Source organism: Trachinotus anak, unplaced genomic scaffold (assembly GCF_046630095.1).
Source record: "Trachinotus anak isolate AG129_WGS33_773 ecotype Australia unplaced genomic scaffold, CSIRO_AGI_Tana_v1 ptg000033l, whole genome shotgun sequence".
NCBI lineage: Eukaryota > Metazoa > Chordata > Actinopteri > Carangiformes > Carangidae > Trachinotus > Trachinotus anak.
This window is the reverse complement of record NW_027273884.1, coordinates 954,798-977,863: the sequence shown is the minus strand read 5'-3', so window position 1 is coordinate 977,863 and position 23,066 is coordinate 954,798. Positions and strand designations below refer to the sequence as shown.

General features: G+C 47.0%; 5 protein-coding genes across 7 annotated transcripts; all 5 read left to right on the top strand.

Moving 5' to 3' along the window:
• The first annotated feature begins 765 nt into the window (after positions 1 to 765).
• Positions 766 to 2,884, top strand: LOC139614232 (uncharacterized). The gene is made up of 7 exons (XM_071471427.1): positions 766 to 895; positions 1,109 to 1,308; positions 1,407 to 1,519; positions 1,694 to 1,800; positions 1,938 to 2,114; positions 2,415 to 2,623; positions 2,728 to 2,884. The coding sequence occupies exons 2-7, from the start codon at positions 1,145 to 1,147 to the stop codon at positions 2,867 to 2,869; spliced, it is 912 nt and encodes a 303-aa protein (XP_071327528.1). The 5' UTR covers positions 766 to 895; positions 1,109 to 1,144; the 3' UTR covers positions 2,870 to 2,884.
• A 1,686-nt stretch (positions 2,885 to 4,570) lies between these two features.
• On the top strand, positions 4,571 to 8,248 carry LOC139614233 (uncharacterized). Of its 2 annotated transcripts, XR_011686938.1 has the most exons (8): positions 4,571 to 4,700; positions 4,914 to 5,113; positions 5,212 to 5,324; positions 5,499 to 5,605; positions 5,743 to 5,919; positions 6,220 to 6,428; positions 6,533 to 7,232; positions 7,362 to 8,248. XR_011686938.1 is itself a non-coding variant. In XM_071471428.1 (7 exons), the coding sequence occupies exons 2-7, from the start codon at positions 4,950 to 4,952 to the stop codon at positions 6,672 to 6,674; spliced, it is 912 nt and encodes a 303-aa protein (XP_071327529.1). In that variant the 5' UTR covers positions 4,571 to 4,700; positions 4,914 to 4,949; the 3' UTR covers positions 6,675 to 8,248. The 2 variants fall into 2 exon arrangements, 1 of the variants encoding a protein (XP_071327529.1); XM_071471428.1 differs by having other exon boundaries at positions 6,533 to 8,248.
• Positions 8,249 to 11,047: 2,799 nt separating this feature from the next.
• Positions 11,048 to 14,798, top strand: LOC139614166 (uncharacterized). The gene is made up of 7 exons (XM_071471334.1): positions 11,048 to 12,303; positions 12,517 to 12,716; positions 12,815 to 12,927; positions 13,102 to 13,208; positions 13,346 to 13,522; positions 13,823 to 14,031; positions 14,136 to 14,798. Exons 2-7 carry the CDS (start codon positions 12,553 to 12,555, stop codon positions 14,275 to 14,277), a joined length of 912 nt encoding a protein of 303 aa, XP_071327435.1. The 5' UTR covers positions 11,048 to 12,303; positions 12,517 to 12,552; the 3' UTR covers positions 14,278 to 14,798.
• Positions 14,799 to 14,852: 54 nt separating this feature from the next.
• LOC139614241 (uncharacterized) lies at positions 14,853 to 18,097 on the top strand. Its single transcript, XM_071471433.1, has 7 exons — positions 14,853 to 16,108; positions 16,322 to 16,521; positions 16,620 to 16,732; positions 16,907 to 17,013; positions 17,151 to 17,327; positions 17,628 to 17,836; positions 17,941 to 18,097. The coding sequence occupies exons 2-7, from the start codon at positions 16,358 to 16,360 to the stop codon at positions 18,080 to 18,082; spliced, it is 912 nt and encodes a 303-aa protein (XP_071327534.1). The 5' UTR covers positions 14,853 to 16,108; positions 16,322 to 16,357; the 3' UTR covers positions 18,083 to 18,097.
• Positions 18,098 to 19,783: 1,686 nt separating this feature from the next.
• On the top strand, positions 19,784 to 23,011 carry LOC139614240 (uncharacterized). Of its 2 annotated transcripts, none has more exons than XM_071471432.1 (7): positions 19,784 to 19,913; positions 20,127 to 20,326; positions 20,425 to 20,537; positions 20,712 to 20,818; positions 20,956 to 21,132; positions 21,433 to 21,641; positions 21,746 to 23,011. In XM_071471432.1, exons 2-7 carry the CDS (start codon positions 20,163 to 20,165, stop codon positions 21,885 to 21,887), a joined length of 912 nt encoding a protein of 303 aa, XP_071327533.1. In that variant the 5' UTR covers positions 19,784 to 19,913; positions 20,127 to 20,162; the 3' UTR covers positions 21,888 to 23,011. The 2 variants fall into 2 exon arrangements, 1 of the variants encoding a protein (XP_071327533.1); XR_011686942.1 differs by lacking the exon at positions 19,784 to 19,913 and having other exon boundaries at positions 20,163 to 20,326; positions 21,746 to 22,452; positions 22,582 to 23,011.
• The last annotated feature ends 55 nt before the right edge of the window (positions 23,012 to 23,066 follow it).

The window sequence follows — 23,066 nt, the reverse complement described above, 5'->3', positions numbered from 1 at the left end:
ACAGCAACCCATCCCTATCGCATGCTCTCGAGGCTCTTGGAGAGGTGAGAATTGCCAACTTCAGCCAGGCACAGCTGCAGAATAATGACTTTGTCATCAACTGGTTCCAGACAAAGATCCGTCCATTTTTGGCCTCTCCATCTCCCAACTTCCTATTCTGCCTGAGCTCCAAGAACTTCAGCTGCAATACGTACCAGACTGTGTAAGCAAATATGTGATACGGTGCTCCGCTGTGAGGCAGATTTTAGAGGCATCGGCAGTTTTATACTTGTTTAGATGTTAAAAGCGCTCTCTCGAATTTTAGCATCCGGGCATTGGACTTCCGCAGGACATCCATGGACCGAGAAAGGCAGCGAGCAGTCTTCACTCATTACATCAAACCGTTCCTTTCAAGAAATGACTCATCAGGTAAAGGCAGGCACTCAGGCTCAGTTTGGTAAAGTCTTGGTCGCATGTAGTGGTTGTACCCTGCCAATGTCTTTGTGTCTGTCTTCTTTGCAGATCCTGGCTGTGTCTCAACCACCGGAGGCAGTGAAGAGTGGCTACAGGCAAACCTTGCTGGCTTCTCTGGTTTTGCAACCCTGCAGGATTTGCAAGCCCTCAATCCCAACTTCTCGAGTGTGAGTGGCAACTGCAATTGTAGAATTCCTCCCCTCCCACACCGAAACGTCTTAGCTGCGGTTTTGCAATTACTGCTGTTTGACGGCATATTGATTTCCTTTCGTAGGCCGAAGCCTTGTCAGCGCTCACTCCTGCTCAGGTGGCGCAGCTAACACTGAGCTCAGGGGCCTCGAATGACACAGACCAAATCGACCGTGTGTTTGAGCGACTCGAGGAGGGCAATGCTCTGGAAAACGTGGATGAATTCCTGACACAGCTGGCAGCAAGTGGAAAGGTTGGCTACTCTCAACACTGGGGGAAGAGGGACAATCCTGGGCTTTTGACCTAGCATAGGCAGTACTTAGATGCGTATCTAAACCTCTACAGCAGTTGTAGGGGACTCATTCATGTCACATATTTGGTGACATCACTTGTAGTGTCCTATATGGTGTACTTGCAGCATGTGAACTGTTTAGTCTTTCAACCCTCCCATGTCGTCATTTGACAGGACCCTGATTTCCAACCTGCGGTGAGAGATCGTGTGATGAACAGGACCTTCACCATCATCAGTCCCCACTTCCAGCAATTCAAGACAGACGACTGGTCTGATTGGTTCCTTGTGAAACTGGTTCATTTCCTCCCCAGTTTCAGTGCAGTGATGCTCAAGAATGCAACCTCAAATATAAACTGCACAAACTACCATGTTGTGTGAGTAGCATTTCAAAAAACAAGCAAGTTGCACTGCAGCAAAGTAGGAAAACACTAATGAGGGACTGCGTACAAATGCTCCTTTTCGCCTTTTGCAGTGTTCGTGGAATGGGCAAAGCTTTCCCGGCCATACCGTTGCACAGACGACAAGGAATCACGGACGTTCTGCTAGGCTACCTGAGAAAATCTGCCAGCGTCATCAACGCGCCAGGTAGGGCCGACGATGTAAAATGCGCCACGTGGCTGCACGGGCTTGAAATTGTGAAAAAAATGTGCTGAAATGGCACTGAGAGGAAAAATTGGCACTCAACTTGTTGCATGTGTATCAGTGAAAAACAATGCTTGCTGAATGGTGCGTATGCTAACATCCATCCATGGTCCTCAGTTTGTAGGCAGGGAATTCAGAGTGATGCCCAGTGGCTTGAGGCAAACCTGGGTCCATTTTCCCCATATACAACATACGCCGACCTCAAAGTCTTCAACCTCTCTGGGGTAAGTCATCCATGTCACTACCAATCTCCCTTGAAAACTGCAGCGCAATATTGTGAACTTGGAAAGTCTGCACACAGTGGTGGTTTTGCCGTGTCAAAGAGAAAAGCAGGTTGTGTATCCTCTGGTTGTGTCACCAGGTGGCAGTTGTGGACTCCCTCTCACCAAAGCAGAAGGCTGAGCTGATCCTGGATCCAGGCAGCGGTGCTTTGGACAATGAAACCATCGTAAGGGAGGTGTTCACAAGCTTGACGGAGTCCCCTGATGATGAGCAGCTCAATCAGTTTTTCCAGGCTTTCACAAAGATCAACCAGCAGGTGAACACTTAACTTTGAGATTATCGCCAAATCTTTCCACAAAGTTGCCTGACAAACAGGTCATGTAAAACTTGTCCTGGGCTCAGGGAATGTTTGCAGAAGCCAATTAGGGGCCAAGATTAGGCTCAGAATGACACATTTCTGATATGCTTGGTGAGTGAATTGCTGTCAGTGATGCTTTAATTATGTTCCTCGTGCACTGAAGTACAAAGCTGTCACCAAGCTTGCTCTCATCGCTTCAATGAGTTAGGAAAGGTAAAACGTGCTCTCGAACTGACACGCAAATCCTTTCATTTCCAGAGAAACACCACCCTCATCGTGAATCCAGATGTACGAGCCACCATCCTGAACCTGACCTTGACAGCCCTTGCTCCTGAATTTGAGGACTTTGAGCCGAAAGACTTTGAGCTGTGGTTCCAGGTCAATTTGGCCACTGTCTTGGCCAGCCTCTCTCCTGGCAGCTTGGTGGTGATCCCCGGCAACATCAGCTGTGCATCCTACGCAGCCATGTAAGAGATACTTCTCACGTCCAAAGTCAGGCGCTTTGGGTTTGCATGAGGTCAATCTGTTCCGCTCCAGACTAGTCACAATGATTTGTGTTTTCATCCTGCAGACTCACTGGTCTTCAGCAAAGTTTGAGGTCCCTGCCACTGCACGTTTCACAGGGTGTGAGATCAAGCGCAGAGTCACTCAAGAAGAGATTCACACGTACGTTGACGCACTTTTTCACAAAAATCCAATTACCGCTGCCGTGATGATAGCTGTGCTGATGCCATGCCTTCATTTCATTTTTCTCTCAAACAGGTTGCTCGTTTGCAGATTCCCTCTCGGTAAGTACATTTCTGTGGGAGTATTACATGGATTCAAAAACAATTGCATTTGATCAAGCTTTACGCGGCACAAGTTTGGCACATGAATGTTTTTAAGGAGGCTACGATAAGCGGCCTTTGTCACTAAACTAACAGTTATGCTTTGCTTGTGTACAGTGCAATGAGACCCCGGTTGATGGTAAGTGTGAAAAATACCGCACCTTCCTATTGTGATGACAAAATCGCATTCTGAAGGTACAATGTCTAATACTTGAATCTGGTCCTTTCACAGAGAACCTCATCTGTGCTGCAGTCAATAGGTAGGTGTATTGCAGTTTTAACTGGTGCTGAGTTTGCATAGGTTAAGTCTTTTTTGTTTTTTGTTTTTTGAACATGGGCTAACTAAGGTGACATCATTTTCCTCAGATCACAACAGGAACAAGCCCTGTCTACCGGCAATTCCTCTGAAGCCCTGTGCAATTTTACCATCACCGCGCATGCCTGTTCGTCGGTAAGATTCTTTTTTTGAATAGCTGCAAATCACACAGAAAGATTTGGATTTTGCTACATTGCCATTCTGAGACAAATCTCCGTGAGATCGGAGAGTTTTTGCTTTACTTCTTGTCTGTTTTTTCCCAAGGCCACTCATCTTACTCCGAGCAACGTGGCAACACTGATGAAATGCTCACTGGAAAGCCAAAGGACATACACGGTAGAGGTGTGGAAGCTTTTCTTCCAAAAAGCTTCGACTGCAATAGACCAGGCTCTTGAATCATTCGCCACCATGGTAAATCCAATCCCACAACTTCACGAAATCTGCGTTTCCCCGTGTGAATTCTCTCTAAAGACAAAAGTTACTTTTCCAATCTTAGGCCCCCAACAACAGCAACCCATCCCTATCGCATGCTCTCGAGGCTCTTGGAGAGGTGAGAATTGCCAACTTCAGCCAGGCACAGCTGCAGAATAATGACTTTGTCATCAACTGGTTCCAGACAAAGATCCGTCCATTTTTGGCCTCTCCATCTCCCAACTTCCTATTCTGCCTGAGCTCCAAGAACTTCAGCTGCAATACGTACCAGACTGTGTAAGCAAATATGTGATACGGTGCTCCGCTGTGAGGCAGATTTTAGAGGCATCGGCAGTTTTATACTTGTTTAGATGTTAAAAGCGCTCTCTCGAATTTTAGCATCCGGGCATTGGACTTCCGCAGGACATCCATGGACCGAGAAAGGCAGCGAGCAGTCTTCACTCATTACATCAAACCGTTCCTTTCAAGAAATGACTCATCAGGTAAAGGCAGGCACTCAGGCTCAGTTTGGTAAAGTCTTGGTCGCATGTAGTGGTTGTACCCTGCCAATGTCTTTGTGTCTGTCTTCTTTGCAGATCCTGGCTGTGTCTCAACCACCGGAGGCAGTGAAGAGTGGCTACAGGCAAACCTTGCTGGCTTCTCTGGTTTTGCAACCCTGCAGGATTTGCAAGCCCTCAATCCCAACTTCTCGAGTGTGAGTGGCAACTGCAATTGTAGAATTCCTCCCCTCCCACACCGAAACGTCTTAGCTGCGGTTTTGCAATTACTGCTGTTTGACGGCATATTGATTTCCTTTCGTAGGCCGAAGCCTTGTCAGCGCTCACTCCTGCTCAGGTGGCGCAGCTAACACTGAGCTCAGGGGCCTCGAATGACACAGACCAAATCGACCGTGTGTTTGAGCGACTCGAGGAGGGCAATGCTCTGGAAAACGTGGATGAATTCCTGACACAGCTGGCAGCAAGTGGAAAGGTTGGCTACTCTCAACACTGCGGGAAGAGGGACAATCCTGGGCTTTTGACCTAGCATAGGCAGTACTTAGATGCGTATCTAAACCTCTACAGCAGTTGTAGGGGACTCATTCATGTCACATATTTGGTGACATCACTTGTAGTGTCCTATATGGTGTACTTGCAGCATGTGAACTGTTTAGTCTTTCAACCCTCCCATGTCGTCATTTGACAGGACCCTGATTTCCAACCTGCGGTGAGAGATCGTGTGATGAACAGGACCTTCACCATCATCAGTCCCCACTTCCAGCAATTCAAGACAGACGACTGGTCTGATTGGTTCCTTGTGAAACTGGTTCATTTCCTCCCCAGTTTCAGTGCAGTGATGCTCAAGAATGCAACCTCAAATATAAACTGCACAAACTACCATGTTGTGTGAGTAGCATTTCAAAAAACAAGCAAGTTGCACTGCAGCAAAGTAGGAAAACACTAATGAGGGACTGCGTACAAATGCTCCTTTTCGCCTTTTGCAGTGTTCGTGGAATGGGCAAAGCTTTCCCGGCCATACCGTTGCACAGACGACAAGGAATCACGGACGTTCTGCTAGGCTACCTGAGAAAATCTGCCAGCGTCATCAACGCGCCAGGTAGGGCCGACGATGTAAAATGCGCCACGTGGCTGCACGGGCTTGAAATTGTGAAAAAAATGTGCTGAAATGGCACTGAGAGGAAAAATTGGCACTCAACTTGTTGCATGTGTATCAGTGAAAAACAATGCTTGCTGAATGGTGCGTATGCTAACATCCATCCATGGTCCTCAGTTTGTAGGCAGGGAATTCAGAGTGATGCCCAGTGGCTTGAGGCAAACCTGGGTCCATTTTCCCCATATACAACATACGCCGACCTCAAAGTCTTCAACCTCTCTGGGGTAAGTCATCCATGTCACTACCAATCTCCCTTGAAAACTGCAGCGCAATATTGTGAACTTGGAAAGTCTGCACACAGTGGTGGTTTTGCCGTGTCAAAGAGAAAAGCAGGTTGTGTATCCTCTGGTTGTGTCACCAGGTGGCAGTTGTGGACTCCCTCTCACCAAAGCAGAAGGCTGAGCTGATCCTGGATCCAGGCAGCGGTGCTTTGGACAATGAAACCATCGTAAGGGAGGTGTTCACAAGCTTGACGGAGTCCCCTGATGATGAGCAGCTCAATCAGTTTTTCCAGGCTTTCACAAAGATCAACCAGCAGGTGAACACTTAACTTTGAGATTATCGCCAAATCTTTCCACAAAGTTGCCTGACAAACAGGTCATGTAAAGCTTGTCCTGGGCTCAGGGAATGTTTGCAGAAGCCAATTAGGGGCCAAGATTAGGCTCAGAATGACACATTTCTGATATGCTTGGTGAGTGAATTGCTGTCAGTGATGCTTTAATTATGTTCCTCGTGCACTGAAGTACAAAGCTGTCACCAAGCTTGCTCTCATCGCTTCAATGAGTTAGGAAAGGTAAAACGTGCTCTCAAACTGACACGCAAATCCTTTCATTTCCAGAGAAACACCACCCTCATCGTGAATCCAGATGTACGAGCCACCATCCTGAACCTGACCTTGACAGCCCTTGCTCCTGAATTTGAGGACTTTGAGCCGAAAGACTTTGAGCTGTGGTTCCAGGTCAATTTGGCCACTGTCTTGGCCAGCCTCTCTCCTGGCAGCTTGGTGGTGATCCCCGGCAACATCAGCTGTGCATCCTACGCAGCCATGTAAGAGATACTTCTCACGTCCAAAGTCAGGCACTTTGGGTTTGCATGAGGTCAATCTGTTCCGCTCCAGACTAGTCACAATGATTTGTGTTTTCATCCTGCAGACTCACTGGTCTTCAGCAAAGTTTGAGGTCCCTGCCACTGCACGTTTCACAGGGTGTGAGATCAAGCGCAGAGTCACTCAAGAAGAGATTCACACGTACGTTGACGCACTTTTTCACAAAAATCCAATTACCGCTGCCGTGATGATAGCTGTGCTGATGCCATGCCTTCATTTCATTTTTCTCTCAAACAGGTTGCTCGTTTGCAGATTCCCTCTCGGTAAGTACATTTCTGTGGGAGTATTACATGGATTCAAAAACAATTGCATTTGATCAAGCTTTACGCGGCACAAGTTTGGCACATGAATGTTTTTAAGGAGGCTACGATAAGCGGCCTTTGTCACTAAACTAACAGTTATGCTTTGCTTGTGTACAGTGCAATGAGACCCCGGTTGATGGTAAGTGTGAAAAATACCGCACCTTCCTATTGTGATGACAAAATCGCATTCTGAAGGTACAATGTCTAATACTTGAATCTGGTCCTTTCACAGAGAACCTCATCTGTGCTGCAGTCAATAGGTAGGTGTATTGCAGTTTTAACTGGTGCTGAGTTTGCATAGGTTAAGTCTTTTTTGTTTTTTGAACATGGGCTAACTAAGGTGACATCATTTTCCTCAGATCACAACAGGAACAAGCCCTGTCTACCGGCAATTCCTCTGAAGCCCTGTGCAATTTTACCATCACCGCGCATGCCTGTTCGTCGGTAAGATTCTTTTTTTGAATAGCTGCAAATCACACAGAAAGATTTGGATTTTGCTACATTGCCATTCTGAGACAAATCTCCGTGAGATCGGAGAGTTTTTGCTTTACTTCTTGTCTGTTTTTTCCCAAGGCCACTCATCTTACTCCGAGCAACGTGGCAACACTGATGAAATGCTCACTGGAAAGCCAAAGGACATACACGGTAGAGGTGTGGAAGCTTTTCTTCCAAAAAGCTTCGACTGCAATAGACCAGGCTCTTGAATCATTCGCCACCATGGTAAATCCAATCCCACAACTTCACGAAATCTGCGTTTCCCCGTGTGAATTCTCTCTAAAGACAAAAGTTACTTTTCCAATCTTAGGCCCCCAACAACAGCAACCCATCCCTATCGCATGCTCTCGAGGCTCTTGGAGAGGTGAGAATTGCCAACTTCAGCCAGGCACAGCTGCAGAATAATGACTTTGTCATCAACTGGTTCCAGACAAAGATCCGTCCATTTTTGGCCTCTCCATCTCCCAACTTCCTATTCTGCCTGAGCTCCAAGAACTTCAGCTGCAATACGTACCAGACTGTGTAAGCAAATATGTGATACGGTGCTCCGCTGTGAGGCAGATTTTAGAGGCATCGGCAGTTTTATACTTGTTTAGATGTTAAAAGCGCTCTCTCGAATTTTAGCATCCGGGCATTGGACTTCCGCAGGACATCCATGGACCGAGAAAGGCAGCGAGCAGTCTTCACTCATTACATCAAACCGTTCCTTTCAAGAAATGACTCATCAGGTAAAGGCAGGCACTCAGGCTCAGTTTGGTAAAGTCTTGGTCGCATGTAGTGGTTGTACCCTGCCAATGTCTTTGTGTCTGTCTTCTTTGCAGATCCTGGCTGTGTCTCAACCACCGGAGGCAGTGAAGAGTGGCTACAGGCAAACCTTGCTGGCTTCTCTGGTTTTGCAACCCTGCAGGATTTGCAAGCCCTCAATCCCAACTTCTCGAGTGTGAGTGGCAACTGCAATTGTAGAATTCCTCCCCTCCCACACCGAAACATCTTAGCTGCGGTTTTGCAATTACTGCTGTTTGACGGCATATTGATTTCCTTTCGTAGGCCGAAGCCTTGTCAGCGCTCACTCCTGCTCAGGTGGCGCAGCTAACACTGAGCTCAGGGGCCTCGAATGACACAGACCAAATCGACCGTGTGTTTGAGCGACTCGAGGAGGGCAATGCTCTGGAAAACGTGGATGAATTCCTGACACAGCTGGCAGCAAGTGGAAAGGTTGGCTACTCTCAACACTGGGGGAAGAGGGACAATCCTGGGCTTTTGACCTAGCATAGGCAGTACTTAGATGCGTATCTAAACCTCTACAGCAGTTGTAGGGGACTCATTCATGTCACATATTTGGTGACATCACTTGTAGTGTCCTATATGGTGTACTTGCAGCATGTGAACTGTTTAGTCTTTCAACCCTCCCATGTCGTCATTTGACAGGACCCTGATTTCCAACCTGCGGTGAGAGATCGTGTGATGAACAGGACCTTCACCATCATCAGTCCCCACTTCCAGCAATTCAAGACAGACGACTGGTCTGATTGGTTCCTTGTGAAACTGGTTCATTTCCTCCCCAGTTTCAGTGCAGTGATGCTCAAGAATGCAACCTCAAATATAAACTGCACAAACTACCATGTTGTGTGAGTAGCATTTCAAAAAACAAGCAAGTTGCACTGCAGCAAAGTAGGAAAACACTAATGAGGGACTGCGTACAAATGCTCCTTTTCGCCTTTTGCAGTGTTCGTGGAATGGGCAAAGCTTTCCCGGCCATACCGTTGCACAGACGACAAGGAATCACGGACGTTCTGCTAGGCTACCTGAGAAAATCTGCCAGCGTCATCAACGCGCCAGGTAGGGCCGACGATGTAAAATGCGCCACGTGGCTGCACGGGCTTGAAATTGTGAAAAAAATGTGCTGAAATGGCACTGAGAGGAAAAATTGGCACTCAACTTGTTGCATGTGTATCAGTGAAAAACAATGCTTGCTGAATGGTGCGTATGCTAACATCCATCCATGGTCCTCAGTTTGTAGGCAGGGAATTCAGAGTGATGCCCAGTGGCTTGAGGCAAACCTGGGTCCATTTTCCCCATATACAACATACGCCGACCTCAAAGTCTTCAACCTCTCTGGGGTAAGTCATCCATGTCACTACCAATCTCCCTTGAAAACTGCAGCGCAATATTGTGAACTTGGAAAGTCTGCACACAGTGGTGGTTTTGCCGTGTCAAAGAGAAAAGCAGGTTGTGTATCCTCTGGTTGTGTCACCAGGTGGCAGTTGTGGACTCCCTCTCACCAAAGCAGAAGGCTGAGCTGATCCTGGATCCAGGCAGCGGTGCTTTGGACAATGAAACCATCGTAAGGGAGGTGTTCACAAGCTTGACGGAGTCCCCTGATGATGAGCAGCTCAATCAGTTTTTCCAGGCTTTCACAAAGATCAACCAGCAGGTGAACACTTAACTTTGAGATTATCGCCAAATCTTTCCACAAAGTTGCCTGACAAACAGGTCATGTAAAACTTGTCCTGGGCTCAGGGAATGTTTGCAGAAGCCAATTAGGGGCCAAGATTAGGCTCAGAATGACACATTTCTGATATGCTTGGTGAGTGAATTGCTGTCAGTGATGCTTTAATTATGTTCCTCGTGCACTGAAGTACAAAGCTGTCACCAAGCTTGCTCTCATCGCTTCAATGAGTTAGGAAAGGTAAAACGTGCTCTCGAACTGACACGCAAATCCTTTCATTTCCAGAGAAACACCACCCTCATCGTGAATCCAGATGTACGAGCCACCATCCTGAACCTTACCTTGACAGCCCTTGCTCCTGAATTTGAGGACTTTGAGCCGAAAGACTTTGAGCTGTGGTTCCAGGTCAATTTGGCCACTGTCTTGGCCAGCCTCTCTCCTGGCAGCTTGGTGGTGATCCCCGGCAACATCAGCTGTGCATCCTACGCAGCCATGTAAGAGATACTTCTCACGTCCAAAGTCAGGCGTTTTGGGTTTGCATGAGGTCAATCTGTTCCGCTCCAGACTAGTCACAATGATTTGTGTTTTCATCCTGCAGACTCACTGGTCTTCAGCAAAGTTTGAGGTCCCTGCCACTGCACGTTTCACAGGGTGTGAGATCAAGCGCAGAGTCACTCAAGAAGAGATTCACACGTACGTTGACGCACTTTTTCACAAAAATCCAATTACCGCTGCCGTGATGATAGCTGTGCTGATGCCATGCCTTCATTTCATTTTTCTCTCAAACAGGTTGCTCGTTTGCAGATTCCCTCTCGGTAAGTACATTTCTGTGGGAGTATTACATGGATTCAAAAACAATTGCATTTGATCAAGCTTTACGCGGCACAAGTTTGGCACATGAATGTTTTTAAGGAGGCTACGATAAGCGGCCTTTGTCACTAAACTAACAGTTATGCTTTGCTTGTGTACAGTGCAATGAGACCCCGGTTGATGGTAAGTGTGAAAAATACCGCACCTTCCTATTGTGATGACAAAATCGCATTCTGAAGGTACAATGTCTAATACTTGAATCTGGTCCTTTCACAGAGAACCTCATCTGTGCTGCAGTCAATAGGTAGGTGTATTGCAGTTTTAACTGGTGCTGAGTTTGCATAGGTTAAGTCTTTTTTGTTTTTTGTTTTTTGAACATGGGCTAACTAAGGTGACATCATTTTCCTCAGATCACAACAGGAACAAGCCCTGTCTACCGGCAATTCCTCTGAAGCCCTGTGCAATTTTACCATCTCCGCGCATGCCTGTTCGTCGGTAAGATTCTTTTTTTGAATAGCTGCAAATCACACAGAAAGATTTGGATTTTGCTACATTGCCATTCTGAGACAAATCTCCGTGAGATCGGAGAGTTTTTGCTTTACTTCTTGTCTGTTTTTTCCCAAGGCCACTCATCTTACTCCGAGCAACGTGGCAACACTGATGAAATGCTCACTGGAAAGCCAAAGGACATACACGGTAGAGGTGTGGAAGCTTTTCTTCCAAAAAGCTTCGACTGCAATAGACCAGGCTCTTGAATCATTCGCCACCATGGTAAATCCAATCCCACAACTTCACGAAATCTGCGTTTCCCCGTGTGAATTCTCTCTAAAGACAAAAGTTACTTTTCCAATCTTAGGCCCCCAACAACAGCAACCCATCCCTATCGCATGCTCTCGAGGCTCTTGGAGAGGTGAGAATTGCCAACTTCAGCCAGGCACAGCTGCAGAATAATGACTTTGTCATCAACTGGTTCCAGACAAAGATCCGTCCATTTTTGGCCTCTCCATCTCCCAACTTCCTATTCTGCCTGAGCTCCAAGAACTTCAGCTGCAATACGTACCAGACTGTGTAAGCAAATATGTGATACGGTGCTCCGCTGTGAGGCAGATTTTAGAGGCATCGGCAGTTTTATACTTGTTTAGATGTTAAAAGCGCTCTCTCGAATTTTAGCATCCGGGCATTGGACTTCCGCAGGACATCCATGGACCGAGAAAGGCAGCGAGCAGTCTTCACTCATTACATCAAACCGTTCCTTTCAAGAAATGACTCATCAGGTAAAGGCAGGCACTCAGGCTCAGTTTGGTAAAGTCTTGGTCGCATGTAGTGGTTGTACCCTGCCAATGTCTTTGTGTCTGTCTTCTTTGCAGATCCTGGCTGTGTCTCAACCACCGGAGGCAGTGAAGAGTGGCTACAGGCAAACCTTGCTGGCTTCTCTGGTTTTGCAACCCTGCAGGATTTGCAAGCCCTCAATCCCAACTTCTCGAGTGTGAGTGGCAACTGCAATTGTAGAATTCCTCCCCTCCCACACCGAAACGTCTTAGCTGCGGTTTTGCAATTACTGCTGTTTGACGGCATATTGATTTCCTTTCGTAGGCCGAAGCCTTGTCAGCGCTCACTCCTGCTCAGGTGGCGCAGCTAACACTGAGCTCAGGGGCCTCGAATGACACAGACCAAATCGACCGTGTGTTTGAGCGACTCGAGGAGGGCAATGCTCTGGAAAACGTGGATGAATTCCTGACACAGCTGGCAGCAAGTGGAAAGGTTGGCTACTCTCAACACTGGGGGAAGAGGGACAATCCTGGGCTTTTGACCTAGCATAGGCAGTACTTAGATGCGTATCTAAACCTCTACAGCAGTTGTAGGGGACTCATTCATGTCACATATTTGGTGACATCACTTGTAGTGTCCTATATGGTGTACTTGCAGCATGTGAACTGTTTAGTCTTTCAACCCTCCCATGTCGTCATTTGACAGGACCCTGATTTCCAACCTGCGGTGAGAGATCGTGTGATGAACAGGACCTTCACCATCATCAGTCCCCACTTCCAGCAATTCAAGACAGACGACTGGTCTGATTGGTTCCTTGTGAAACTGGTTCATTTCCTCCCCAGTTTCAGTGCAGTGATGCTCAAGAATGCAACCTCAAATATAAACTGCACAAACTACCATGTTGTGTGAGTAGCATTTCAAAAAACAAGCAAGTTGCACTGCAGCAAAGTAGGAAAACACTAATGAGGGACTGCGTACAAATGCTCCTTTTCGCCTTTTGCAGTGTTCGTGGAATGGGCAAAGCTTTCCCGGCCATACCGTTGCACAGACGACAAGGAATCACGGACGTTCTGCTAGGCTACCTGAGAAAATCTGCCAGCGTCATCAACGCGCCAGGTAGGGCCGACGATGTAAAATGCGCCACGTGGCTGCACGGGCTTGAAATTGTGAAAAAAATGTGCTGAAATGGCACTGAGAGGAAAAATTGGCACTCAACTTGTTGCATGTGTATCAGTGAAAAACAATGCTTGCTGAATGGTGCGTATGCTAACATCCATCCATGGTCCTCAGTTTGTAGGCAGGGAATTCAGAGTGATGCCCAGTGGCTTGAGGCAAACCTGGGTCCATTTTCCCCATATACAACATACGCCGACCTCAAAGTCTTCAACCTCTCTGGGGTAAGTCATCCATGTCACTACCAATCTCCCTTGAAAACTGCAGCGCAATATTGTGAACTTGGAAAGTCTGCACACAGTGGTGGTTTTGCCGTGTCAAAGAGAAAAGCAGGTTGTGTATCCTCTGGTTGTGTCACCAGGTGGCAGTTGTGGACTCCCTCTCACCAAAGCAGAAGGCTGAGCTGATCCTGGATCCAGGCAGCGGTGCTTTGGACAATGAAACCATCGTAAGGGAGGTGTTCACAAGCTTGACGGAGTCCCCTGATGATGAGCAGCTCAATCAGTTTTTCCAGGCTTTCACAAAGATCAACCAGCAGGTGAACACTTAACTTTGAGATTATCGCCAAATCTTTCCACAAAGTTGCCTGACAAACAGGTCATGTAAAGCTTGTCCTGGGCTCAGGGAATGTTTGCAGAAGCCAATTAGGGGCCAAGATTAGGCTCAGAATGACACATTTCTGATATGCTTGGTGAGTGAATTGCTGTCAGTGATGCTTTAATTATGTTCCTCGTGCACTGAAGTACAAAGCTGTCACCAAGCTTGCTCTCATCGCTTCAATGAGTTAGGAAAGGTAAAACGTGCTCTCAAACTGACACGCAAATCCTTTCATTTCCAGAGAAACACCACCCTCATCGTGAATCCAGATGTACGAGCCACCATCCTGAACCTGACCTTGACAGCCCTTGCTCCTGAATTTGAGGACTTTGAGCCGAAAGACTTTGAGCTGTGGTTCCAGGTCAATTTGGCCACTGTCTTGGCCAGCCTCTCTCCTGGCAGCTTGGTGGTGATCCCCGGCAACATCAGCTGTGCATCCTACGCAGCCATGTAAGAGATACTTCTCACGTCCAAAGTCAGGCGCTTTGGGTTTGCATGAGGTCAATCTGTTCCGCTCCAGACTAGTCACAATGATTTGTGTTTTCATCCTGCAGACTCACTGGTCTTCAGCAAAGTTTGAGGTCCCTGCCACTGCACGTTTCACAGGGTGTGAGATCAAGCGCAGAGTCACTCAAGAAGAGATTCACACGTACGTTGACGCACTTTTTCACAAAAATCCAATTACCGCTGCCGTGATGATAGCTGTGCTGATGCCATGCCTTCATTTCATTTTTCTCTCAAACAGGTTGCTCGTTTGCAGATTCCCTCTCGGTAAGTACATTTCTGTGGGAGTATTACATGGATTCAAAAACAATTGCATTTGATCAAGCTTTACGCGGCACAAGTTTGGCACATGAATGTTTTTAAGGAGGCTACGATAAGCGGCCTTTGTCACTAAACTAACAGTTATGCTTTGCTTGTGTACAGTGCAATGAGACCCCGGTTGATGGTAAGTGTGAAAAATACCGCACCTTCCTATTGTGATGACAAAATCGCATTCTGAAGGTACAATGTCTAATACTTGAATCTGGTCCTTTCACAGAGAACCTCATCTGTGCTGCAGTCAATAGGTAGGTGTATTGCAGTTTTAACTGGTGCTGAGTTTGCATAGGTTAAGTCTTTTTTGTTTTTTGTTTTTTGAACATGGGCTAACTAAGGTGACATCATTTTCCTCAGATCACAACAGGAACAAGCCCTGTCTACCGGCAATTCCTCTGAAGCCCTGTGCAATTTTACCATCTCCGCGCATGCCTGTTCGTCGGTAAGATTCTTTTTTTGAATAGCTGCAAATCACACAGAAAGATTTGGATTTTGCTACATTGCCATTCTGAGACAAATCTCCGTGAGATCGGAGAGTTTTTGCTTTACTTCTTGTCTGTTTTTTCCCAAGGCCACTCATCTTACTCCGAGCAACGTGGCAACACTGATGAAATGCTCACTGGAAAGCCAAAGGACATACACGGTAGAGGTGTGGAAGCTTTTCTTCCAAAAAGCTTCGACTGCAATAGACCAGGCTCTTGAATCATTCGCCACCATGGTAAATCCAATCCCACAACTTCACGAAATCTGCGTTTCCCCGTGTGAATTCTCTCTAAAGACAAAAGTTACTTTTCCAATCTTAGGCCCCCAACAACAGCAACCCATCCCTATCGCATGCTCTCGAGGCTCTTGGAGAGGTGAGAATTGCCAACTTCAGCCAGGCACAGCTGCAGAATAATGACTTTGTCATCAACTGGTTCCAGACAAAGATCCGTCCATTTTTGGCCTCTCCATCTCCCAACTTCCTATTCTGCCTGAGCTCCAAGAACTTCAGCTGCAATACGTACCAGACTGTGTAAGCAAATATGTGATACGGTGCTCCGCTGTGAGGCAGATTTTAGAGGCATCGGCAGTTTTATACTTGTTTAGATGTTAAAAGCGCTCTCTCGAATTTTAGCATCCGGGCATTGGACTTCCGCAGGACATCCATGGACCGAGAAAGGCAGCGAGCAGTCTTCACTCATTACATCAAACCGTTCCTTTCAAGAAATGACTCATCAGGTAAAGGCAGGCACTCAGGCTCAGTTTGGTAAAGTCTTGGTCGCATGTAGTGGTTGTACCCTGCCAATGTCTTTGTGTCTGTCTTCTTTGCAGATCCTGGCTGTGTCTCAACCACCGGAGGCAGTGAAGAGTGGCTACAGGCAAACCTTGCTGGCTTCTCTGGTTTTGCAACCCTGCAGGATTTGCAAGCCCTCAATCCCAACTTCTCGAGTGTGAGTGGCAACTGCAATTGTAGAATTCCTCCCCTCCCACACCGAAACGTCTTAGCTGCGGTTTTGCAATTACTGCTGTTTGACGGCATATTGATTTCCTTTCGTAGGCCGAAGCCTTGTCAGCGCTCACTCCTGCTCAGGTGGCGCAGCTAACACTGAGCTCAGGGGCCTCGAATGACACAGACCAAATCGACCGTGTGTTTGAGCGACTCGAGGAGGGCAATGCTCTGGAAAACGTGGATGAATTCCTGACACAGCTGGCAGCAAGTGGAAAGGTTGGCTACTCTCAACACTGGGGGAAGAGGGACAATCCTGGGCTTTTGACCTAGCATAGGCAGTACTTAGATGCGTATCTAAACCTCTACAGCAGTTGTAGGGGACTCATTCATGTCACATATTTGGTGACATCACTTGTAGTGTCCTATATGGTGTACTTGCAGCATGTGAACTGTTTAGTCTTTCAACCCTCCCATGTCGTCATTTGACAGGACCCTGATTTCCAACCTGCGGTGAGAGATCGTGTGATGAACAGGACCTTCACCATCATCAGTCCCCACTTCCAGCAATTCAAGACAGACGACTGGTCTGATTGGTTCCTTGTGAAACTGGTTCATTTCCTCCCCAGTTTCAGTGCAGTGATGCTCAAGAATGCAACCTCAAATATAAACTGCACAAACTACCATGTTGTGTGAGTAGCATTTCAAAAAACAAGCAAGTTGCACTGCAGCAAAGTAGGAAAACACTAATGAGGGACTGCGTACAAATGCTCCTTTTCGCCTTTTGCAGTGTTCGTGGAATGGGCAAAGCTTTCCCGGCCATACCGTTGCACAGACGACAAGGAATCACGGACGTTCTGCTAGGCTACCTGAGAAAATCTGCCAGCGTCATCAACGCGCCAGGTAGGGCCGACGATGTAAAATGCGCCACGTGGCTGCACGGGCTTGAAATTGTGAAAAAAATGTGCTGAAATGGCACTGAGAGGAAAAATTGGCACTCAACTTGTTGCATGTGTATCAGTGAAAAACAATGCTTGCTGAATGGTGCGTATGCTAACATCCATCCATGGTCCTCAGTTTGTAGGCAGGGAATTCAGAGTGATGCCCAGTGGCTTGAGGCAAACCTGGGTCCATTTTCCCCATATACAACATACGCCGACCTCAAAGTCTTCAACCTCTCTGGGGTAAGTCATCCATGTCACTACCAATCTCCCTTGAAAACTGCAGCGCAATATTGTGAACTTGGAAAGTCTGCACACAGTGGTGGTTTTGCCGTGTCAAAGAGAAAAGCAGGTTGTGTATCCTCTGGTTGTGTCACCAGGTGGCAGTTGTGGACTCCCTCTCACCAAAGCAGAAGGCTGAGCTGATCCTGGATCCAGGCAGCGGTGCTTTGGACAATGAAACCATCGTAAGGGAGGTGTTCACAAGCTTGACGGAGTCCCCTGATGATGAGCAGCTCAATCAGTTTTTCCAGGCTTTCACAAAGATCAACCAGCAGGTGAACACTTAACTTTGAGATTATCGCCAAATCTTTCCACAAAGTTGCCTGACAAACAGGTCATGTAAAGCTTGTCCTGGGCTCAGGGAATGTTTGCAGAAGCCAATTAGGGGCCAAGATTAGGCTCAGAATGACACATTTCTGATATGCTTGGTGAGTGAATTGCTGTCAGTGATGCTTTAATTATGTTCCTCGTGCACTGAAGTACAAAGCTGTCACCAAGCTTGCTCTCATCGCTTCAATGAGTTAGGAAAGGTAAAACGTGCTCTCAAACTGACACGCAAATCCTTTCATTTCCAGAGAAACACCACCCTCATCGTGAATCCAGATGTACGAGCCACCATCCTGAACCTGACCTTGACAGCCCTTGCTCCTGAATTTGAGGACTTTGAGCCGAAAGACTTTGAGCTGTGGTTCCAGGTCAATTTGGCCACTGTCTTGGCCAGCCTCTCTCCTGGCAGCTTGGTGGTGATCCCCGGCAACATCAGCTGTGCATCCTACGCAGCCATGTAAGAGATACTTCTCACGTCCAAAGTCAGGCGCTTTGGGTTTGCATGAGGTCAATCTGTTCCGCTCCAGACTAGTCACAATGATTTGTGTTTTCATCCTGCAGACTCACTGGTCTTCAGCAAAGTTTGAGGTCCCTGCCACTGCACGTTTCACAGGGTGTGAGATCAAGCGCAGAGTCACTCAAGAAGAGATTCACACGTACGTTGACGCACTTTTTCACAAAAATCCAATTACCGCTGCCGTGATGATAGCTGTGCTGATGCCATGCCTTCATTTCATTTTTCTCTCAAACAGGTTGCTCGTTTGCAGATTCCCTCTCGGTAAGTACATTTCTGTGGGAGTATTACATGGATTCAAAAACAATTGCATTTGATCAAGCTTTACGCGGCACAAGTTTGGCACATGAATGTTTTTAAGGAGGCTACGATAAGCGGCCTTTGTCACTAAACTAACAGTTATGCTTTGCTTGTGTACAGTGCAATGAGACCCCGGTTGATGGTAAGTGTGAAAAATACCGCACCTTCCTATTGTGATGACAAAATCGCATTCTGAAGGTACAATGTCTAATACTTGAATCTGGTCCTTTCACAGAGAACCTCATCTGTGCTGCAGTCAATAGGTAGGTGTATTGCAGTTTTAACTGGTGCTGAGTTTGCATAGGTTAAGTCTTTTTTGTTTTTTGTTTTTTGAACATGGGCTAACTAAGGTGACATCATTTTCCTCAGATCACAACAGGAACAAGCCCTGTCTACCGGCAATTCCTCTGAAGCCCTGTGCAATTTTACCATCACCGCGCATGCCTGTTCGTCGGTAAGATTCTTTTTTTGAATAGCTGCAAATCACACAGAAAGATTTGGATTTTGCTACATTGCCATTCTGAGACAAATCTCCGTGAGATCGGAGAGTTTTTGCTTTACTTCTTGTCTGTTTTTTCCCAAGGCCACTCATCTTACTCCGAGCAACGTGGCAACACTGATGAAATGCTCACTGGAAAGCCAAAGGACATACACGGTAGAGGTGTGGAAGCTTTTCTTCCAAAAAGCTTCGACTGCAATAGACCAGGCTCTTGAATCATTCGCCACCATGGTAAATCCAATCCCACAACTTCACGAAATCTGCGTTTCCCCGTGTGAATTCTCTCTAAAGACAAAAGTTACTTTTCCAATCTTAGGCCCCCAACAACAGCAACCCATCCCTATCGCATGCTCTCGAGGCTCTTGGAGAGGTGAGAATTGCCAACTTCAGCCAGGCACAGCTGCAGAATAATGACTTTGTCATCAACTGGTTCCAGACAAAGATCCGTCCATTTTTGGCCTCTCCATCTCCCAACTTCCTATTCTGCCTGAGCTCCAAGAACTTCAGCTGCAATACGTACCAGACTGTGTAAGCAAATATGTGATACGGTGCTCCGCTGTGAGGCAGATTTTAGAGGCATCGGCAGTTTTATACTTGTTTAGATGTTAAAAGCGCTCTCTCGAATTTTAGCATCCGGGCATTGGACTTCCGCAGGACATCCATGGACCGAGAAAGGCAGCGAGCAGTCTTCACTCATTACATCAAACCGTTCCTTTCAAGAAATGACTCATCAGGTAAAGGCAGGCACTCAGGCTCAGTTTGGTAAAGTCTTGGTCGCATGTAGTGGTTGTACCCTGCCAATGTCTTTGTGTCTGTCTTCTTTGCAGATCCTGGCTGTGTCTCAACCACCGGAGGCAGTGAAGAGTGGCTACAGGCAAACCTTGCTGGCTTCTCTGGTTTTGCAACCCTGCAGGATTTGCAAGCCCTCAATCCCAACTTCTCGAGTGTGAGTGGCAACTGCAATTGTAGAATTCCTCCCCTCCCACACCGAAACGTCTTAGCTGCGGTTTTGCAATTACTGCTGTTTGACGGCATATTGATTTCCTTTCGTAGGCCGAAGCCTTGTCAGCGCTCACTCCTGCTCAGGTGGCGCAGCTAACACTGAGCTCAGGGGCCTCGAATGACACAGACCAAATCGACCGTGTGTTTGAGCGACTCGAGGAGGGCAATGCTCTGGAAAACGTGGATGAATTCCTGACACAGCTGGCAGCAAGTGGAAAGGTTGGCTACTCTCAACACTGGGGGAAGAGGGACAATCCTGGGCTTTTGACCTAGCATAGGCAGTACTTAGATGCGTATCTAAACCTCTACAGCAGTTGTAGGGGACTCATTCATGTCACATATTTGGTGACATCACTTGTAGTGTCCTATATGGTGTACTTGCAGCATGTGAACTGTTTAGTCTTTCAACCCTCCCATGTCGTCATTTGACAGGACCCTGATTTCCAACCTGCGGTGAGAGATCGTGTGATGAACAGGACCTTCACCATCATCAGTCCCCACTTCCAGCAATTCAAGACAGACGACTGGTCTGATTGGTTCCTTGTGAAACTGGTTCATTTCCTCCCCAGTTTCAGTGCAGTGATGCTCAAGAATGCAACCTCAAATATAAACTGCACAAACTACCATGTTGTGTGAGTAGCATTTCAAAAAACAAGCAAGTTGCACTGCAGCAAAGTAGGAAAACACTAATGAGGGACTGCGTACAAATGCTCCTTTTCGCCTTTTGCAGTGTTCGTGGAATGGGCAAAGCTTTCCCGGCCATACCGTTGCACAGACGACAAGGAATCACGGACGTTCTGCTAGGCTACCTGAGAAAATCTGCCAGCGTCATCAACGCGCCAGGTAGGGCCGACGATGTAAAATGCGCCACGTGGCTGCACGGGCTTGAAATTGTGAAAAAAATGTGCTGAAATGGCACTGAGAGGAAAAATTGGCACTCAACTTGTTGCATGTGTATCAGTGAAAAACAATGCTTGCTGAATGGTGCGTATGCTAACATCCATCCATGGTCCTCAGTTTGTAGGCAGGGAATTCAGAGTGATGCCCAGTGGCTTGAGGCAAACCTGGGTCCATTTTCCCCATATACAACATACGCCGACCTCAAAGTCTTCAACCTCTCTGGGGTAAGTCATCCATGTCACTACCAATCTCCCTTGAAAACTGCAGCGCAATATTGTGAACTTGGAAAGTCTGCACACAGTGGTGGTTTTGCCGTGTCAAAGAGAAAAGCAGGTTGTGTATCCTCTGGTTGTGTCACCAGGTGGCAGTTGTGGACTCCCTCTCACCAAAGCAGAAGGCTGAGCTGATCCTGGATCCAGGCAGCGGTGCTTTGGACAATGAAACCATCGTAAGGGAGGTGTTCACAAGCTTGACGGAGTCCCCTGATGATGAGCAGCTCAATCAGTTTTTCCAGGCTTTCACAAAGATCAACCAGCAGGTGAACACTTAACTTTGAGATTATCGCCAAATCTTTCCACAAAGTTGCCTGACAAACAGGTCATGTAAAGCTTGTCCTGGGCTCAGGGAATGTTTGCAGAAGCCAATTAGGGGCCAAGATTAGGCTCAGAATGACACATTTCTGATATGCTTGGTGAGTGAATTGCTGTCAGTGATGCTTTAATTATGTTCCTCGTGCACTGAAGTACAAAGCTGTCACCAAGCTTGCTCTCATCGCTTCAATGAGTTAGGAAAGGTAAAACGTGCTCTCAAACTGACACGCAAATCCTTTCATTTCCAGAGAAACACCACCCTCATCGTGAATCCAGATGTACGAGCCACCATCCTGAACCTGACCTTGACAGCCCTTGCTCCTGAATTTGAGGACTTTGAGCCGAAAGACTTTGAGCTGTGGTTCCAGGTCAATTTGGCCACTGTCTTGGCCAGCCTCTCTCCTGGCAGCTTGGTGGTGATCCCCGGCAACATCAGCTGTGCATCCTACGCAGCCATGTAAGAGATACTTCTCACGTCCAAAGTCAGGCGCTTTGGGTTTGCATGAGGTCAATCTGTTCCGCTCCAGACTAGTCACAATGATTTGTGTTTTCATCCTGCAGACTCACTGGTCTTCAGCAAAGTTTGAGGTCCCTGCCACTGCACGTTTCACAGGGTGTGAGATCAAGCGCAGAGTCACTCAAGAAGAGATTCACACGTACGTTGACGCACTTTTTCACAAAAATCCAATTACCGCTGCCGTGATGATAGCTGTGCTGATGCCATGCCTTCATTTCATTTTTCTCTCAAACAGGTTGCTCGTTTGCAGATTCCCTCTCGGTAAGTACATTTCTGTGGGAGTATTACATGGATTCAAAAACAATTGCATTTGATCAAGCTTTACGCGGCACAAGTTTGGCACATGAATGTTTTTAAGGAGGCTACGATAAGCGGCCTTTGTCACTAAACTAACAGTTATGCTTTGCTTGTGTACAGTGCAATGAGACCCCGGTTGATGGTAAGTGTGAAAAATACCGCACCTTCCTATTGTGATGACAAAATCGCATTCTGAAGGTACAATGTCTAATACTTGAATCTGGTCCTTTCACAGAGAACCTCATCTGTGCTGCAGTCAATAGGTAGGTGTATTGCAGTTTTAACTGGTGCTGAGTTTGCATAGGTTAAGTCTTTTTTGTTTTTTGTTTTTTGAACATGGGCTAACTAAGGTGACATCATTTTCCTCAGATCACAACAGGAACAAGCCCTGTCTACCGGCAATTCCTCTGAAGCCCTGTGCAATTTTACCATCACCGCGCATGCCTGTTCGTCGGTAAGATTCTTTTTTTGAATAGCTGCAAATCACACAGAAAGATTTGGATTTTGCTACATTGCCATTCTGAGACAAATCTCCGTGAGATCGGAGAGTTTTTGCTTTACTTCTTGTCTGTTTTTTCCCAAGGCCACTCATCTTACTCCGAGCAACGTGGCAACACTGATGAAATGCTCACTGGAAAGCCAAAGGACATACACGGTAGAGGTGTGGAAGCTTTTCTTCCAAAAAGCTTCGACTGCAATAGACCAGGCTCTTGAATCATTCGCCACCATGGTAAATCCAATCCCACAACTTCACGAAATCTGCGTTTCCCCGTGTGAATTCTCTCTAAAGACAAAAGTTACTTTTCCAATCTTAGGCCCCCAACAACAGCAACCCATCCCTATCGCATGCTCTCGAGGCTCTTGGAGAGGTGAGAATTGCCAACTTCAGCCAGGCACAGCTGCAGAATAATGACTTTGTCATCAACTGGTTCCAGACAAAGATCCGTCCATTTTTGGCCTCTCCATCTCCCAACTTCCTATTCTGCCTGAGCTCCAAGAACTTCAGCTGCAATACGTACCAGACTGTGTAAGCAAATATGTGATACGGTGCTCCGCTGTGAGGCAGAT

Coding starts and splice junctions, on each gene's coding strand:
- LOC139614166 (XM_071471334.1), top strand. CDS start 12,553: ATGAACAGGACCTTCACCATCATCAGTCCCCACTTCCAGCAATTCAAG. Junction 13,209..13,345: donor AAGTCTTCAACCTCTCTGGG/GTAAGTCATCCA, acceptor TTGTGTCACCAG/GTGGCAGTTGTGGACTCCCT. Junction 13,523..13,822: donor TCACAAAGATCAACCAGCAG/GTGAACACTTAA, acceptor TTTCATTTCCAG/AGAAACACCACCCTCATCGT.
- LOC139614232 (XM_071471427.1), top strand. CDS start 1,145: ATGAACAGGACCTTCACCATCATCAGTCCCCACTTCCAGCAATTCAAG. Junction 1,309..1,406: donor TGCACAAACTACCATGTTGT/GTGAGTAGCATT, acceptor CGCCTTTTGCAG/TGTTCGTGGAATGGGCAAAG. Junction 2,624..2,727: donor TGTGCATCCTACGCAGCCAT/GTAAGAGATACT, acceptor TTCATCCTGCAG/ACTCACTGGTCTTCAGCAAA.
- LOC139614240 (XM_071471432.1), top strand. CDS start 20,163: ATGAACAGGACCTTCACCATCATCAGTCCCCACTTCCAGCAATTCAAG. Junction 20,538..20,711: donor CAGCGTCATCAACGCGCCAG/GTAGGGCCGACG, acceptor CATGGTCCTCAG/TTTGTAGGCAGGGAATTCAG. Junction 20,819..20,955: donor AAGTCTTCAACCTCTCTGGG/GTAAGTCATCCA, acceptor TTGTGTCACCAG/GTGGCAGTTGTGGACTCCCT.
- LOC139614233 (XM_071471428.1), top strand. CDS start 4,950: ATGAACAGGACCTTCACCATCATCAGTCCCCACTTCCAGCAATTCAAG. Junction 5,606..5,742: donor AAGTCTTCAACCTCTCTGGG/GTAAGTCATCCA, acceptor TTGTGTCACCAG/GTGGCAGTTGTGGACTCCCT. Junction 5,920..6,219: donor TCACAAAGATCAACCAGCAG/GTGAACACTTAA, acceptor TTTCATTTCCAG/AGAAACACCACCCTCATCGT.
- LOC139614241 (XM_071471433.1), top strand. CDS start 16,358: ATGAACAGGACCTTCACCATCATCAGTCCCCACTTCCAGCAATTCAAG. Junction 16,522..16,619: donor TGCACAAACTACCATGTTGT/GTGAGTAGCATT, acceptor CGCCTTTTGCAG/TGTTCGTGGAATGGGCAAAG. Junction 17,014..17,150: donor AAGTCTTCAACCTCTCTGGG/GTAAGTCATCCA, acceptor TTGTGTCACCAG/GTGGCAGTTGTGGACTCCCT.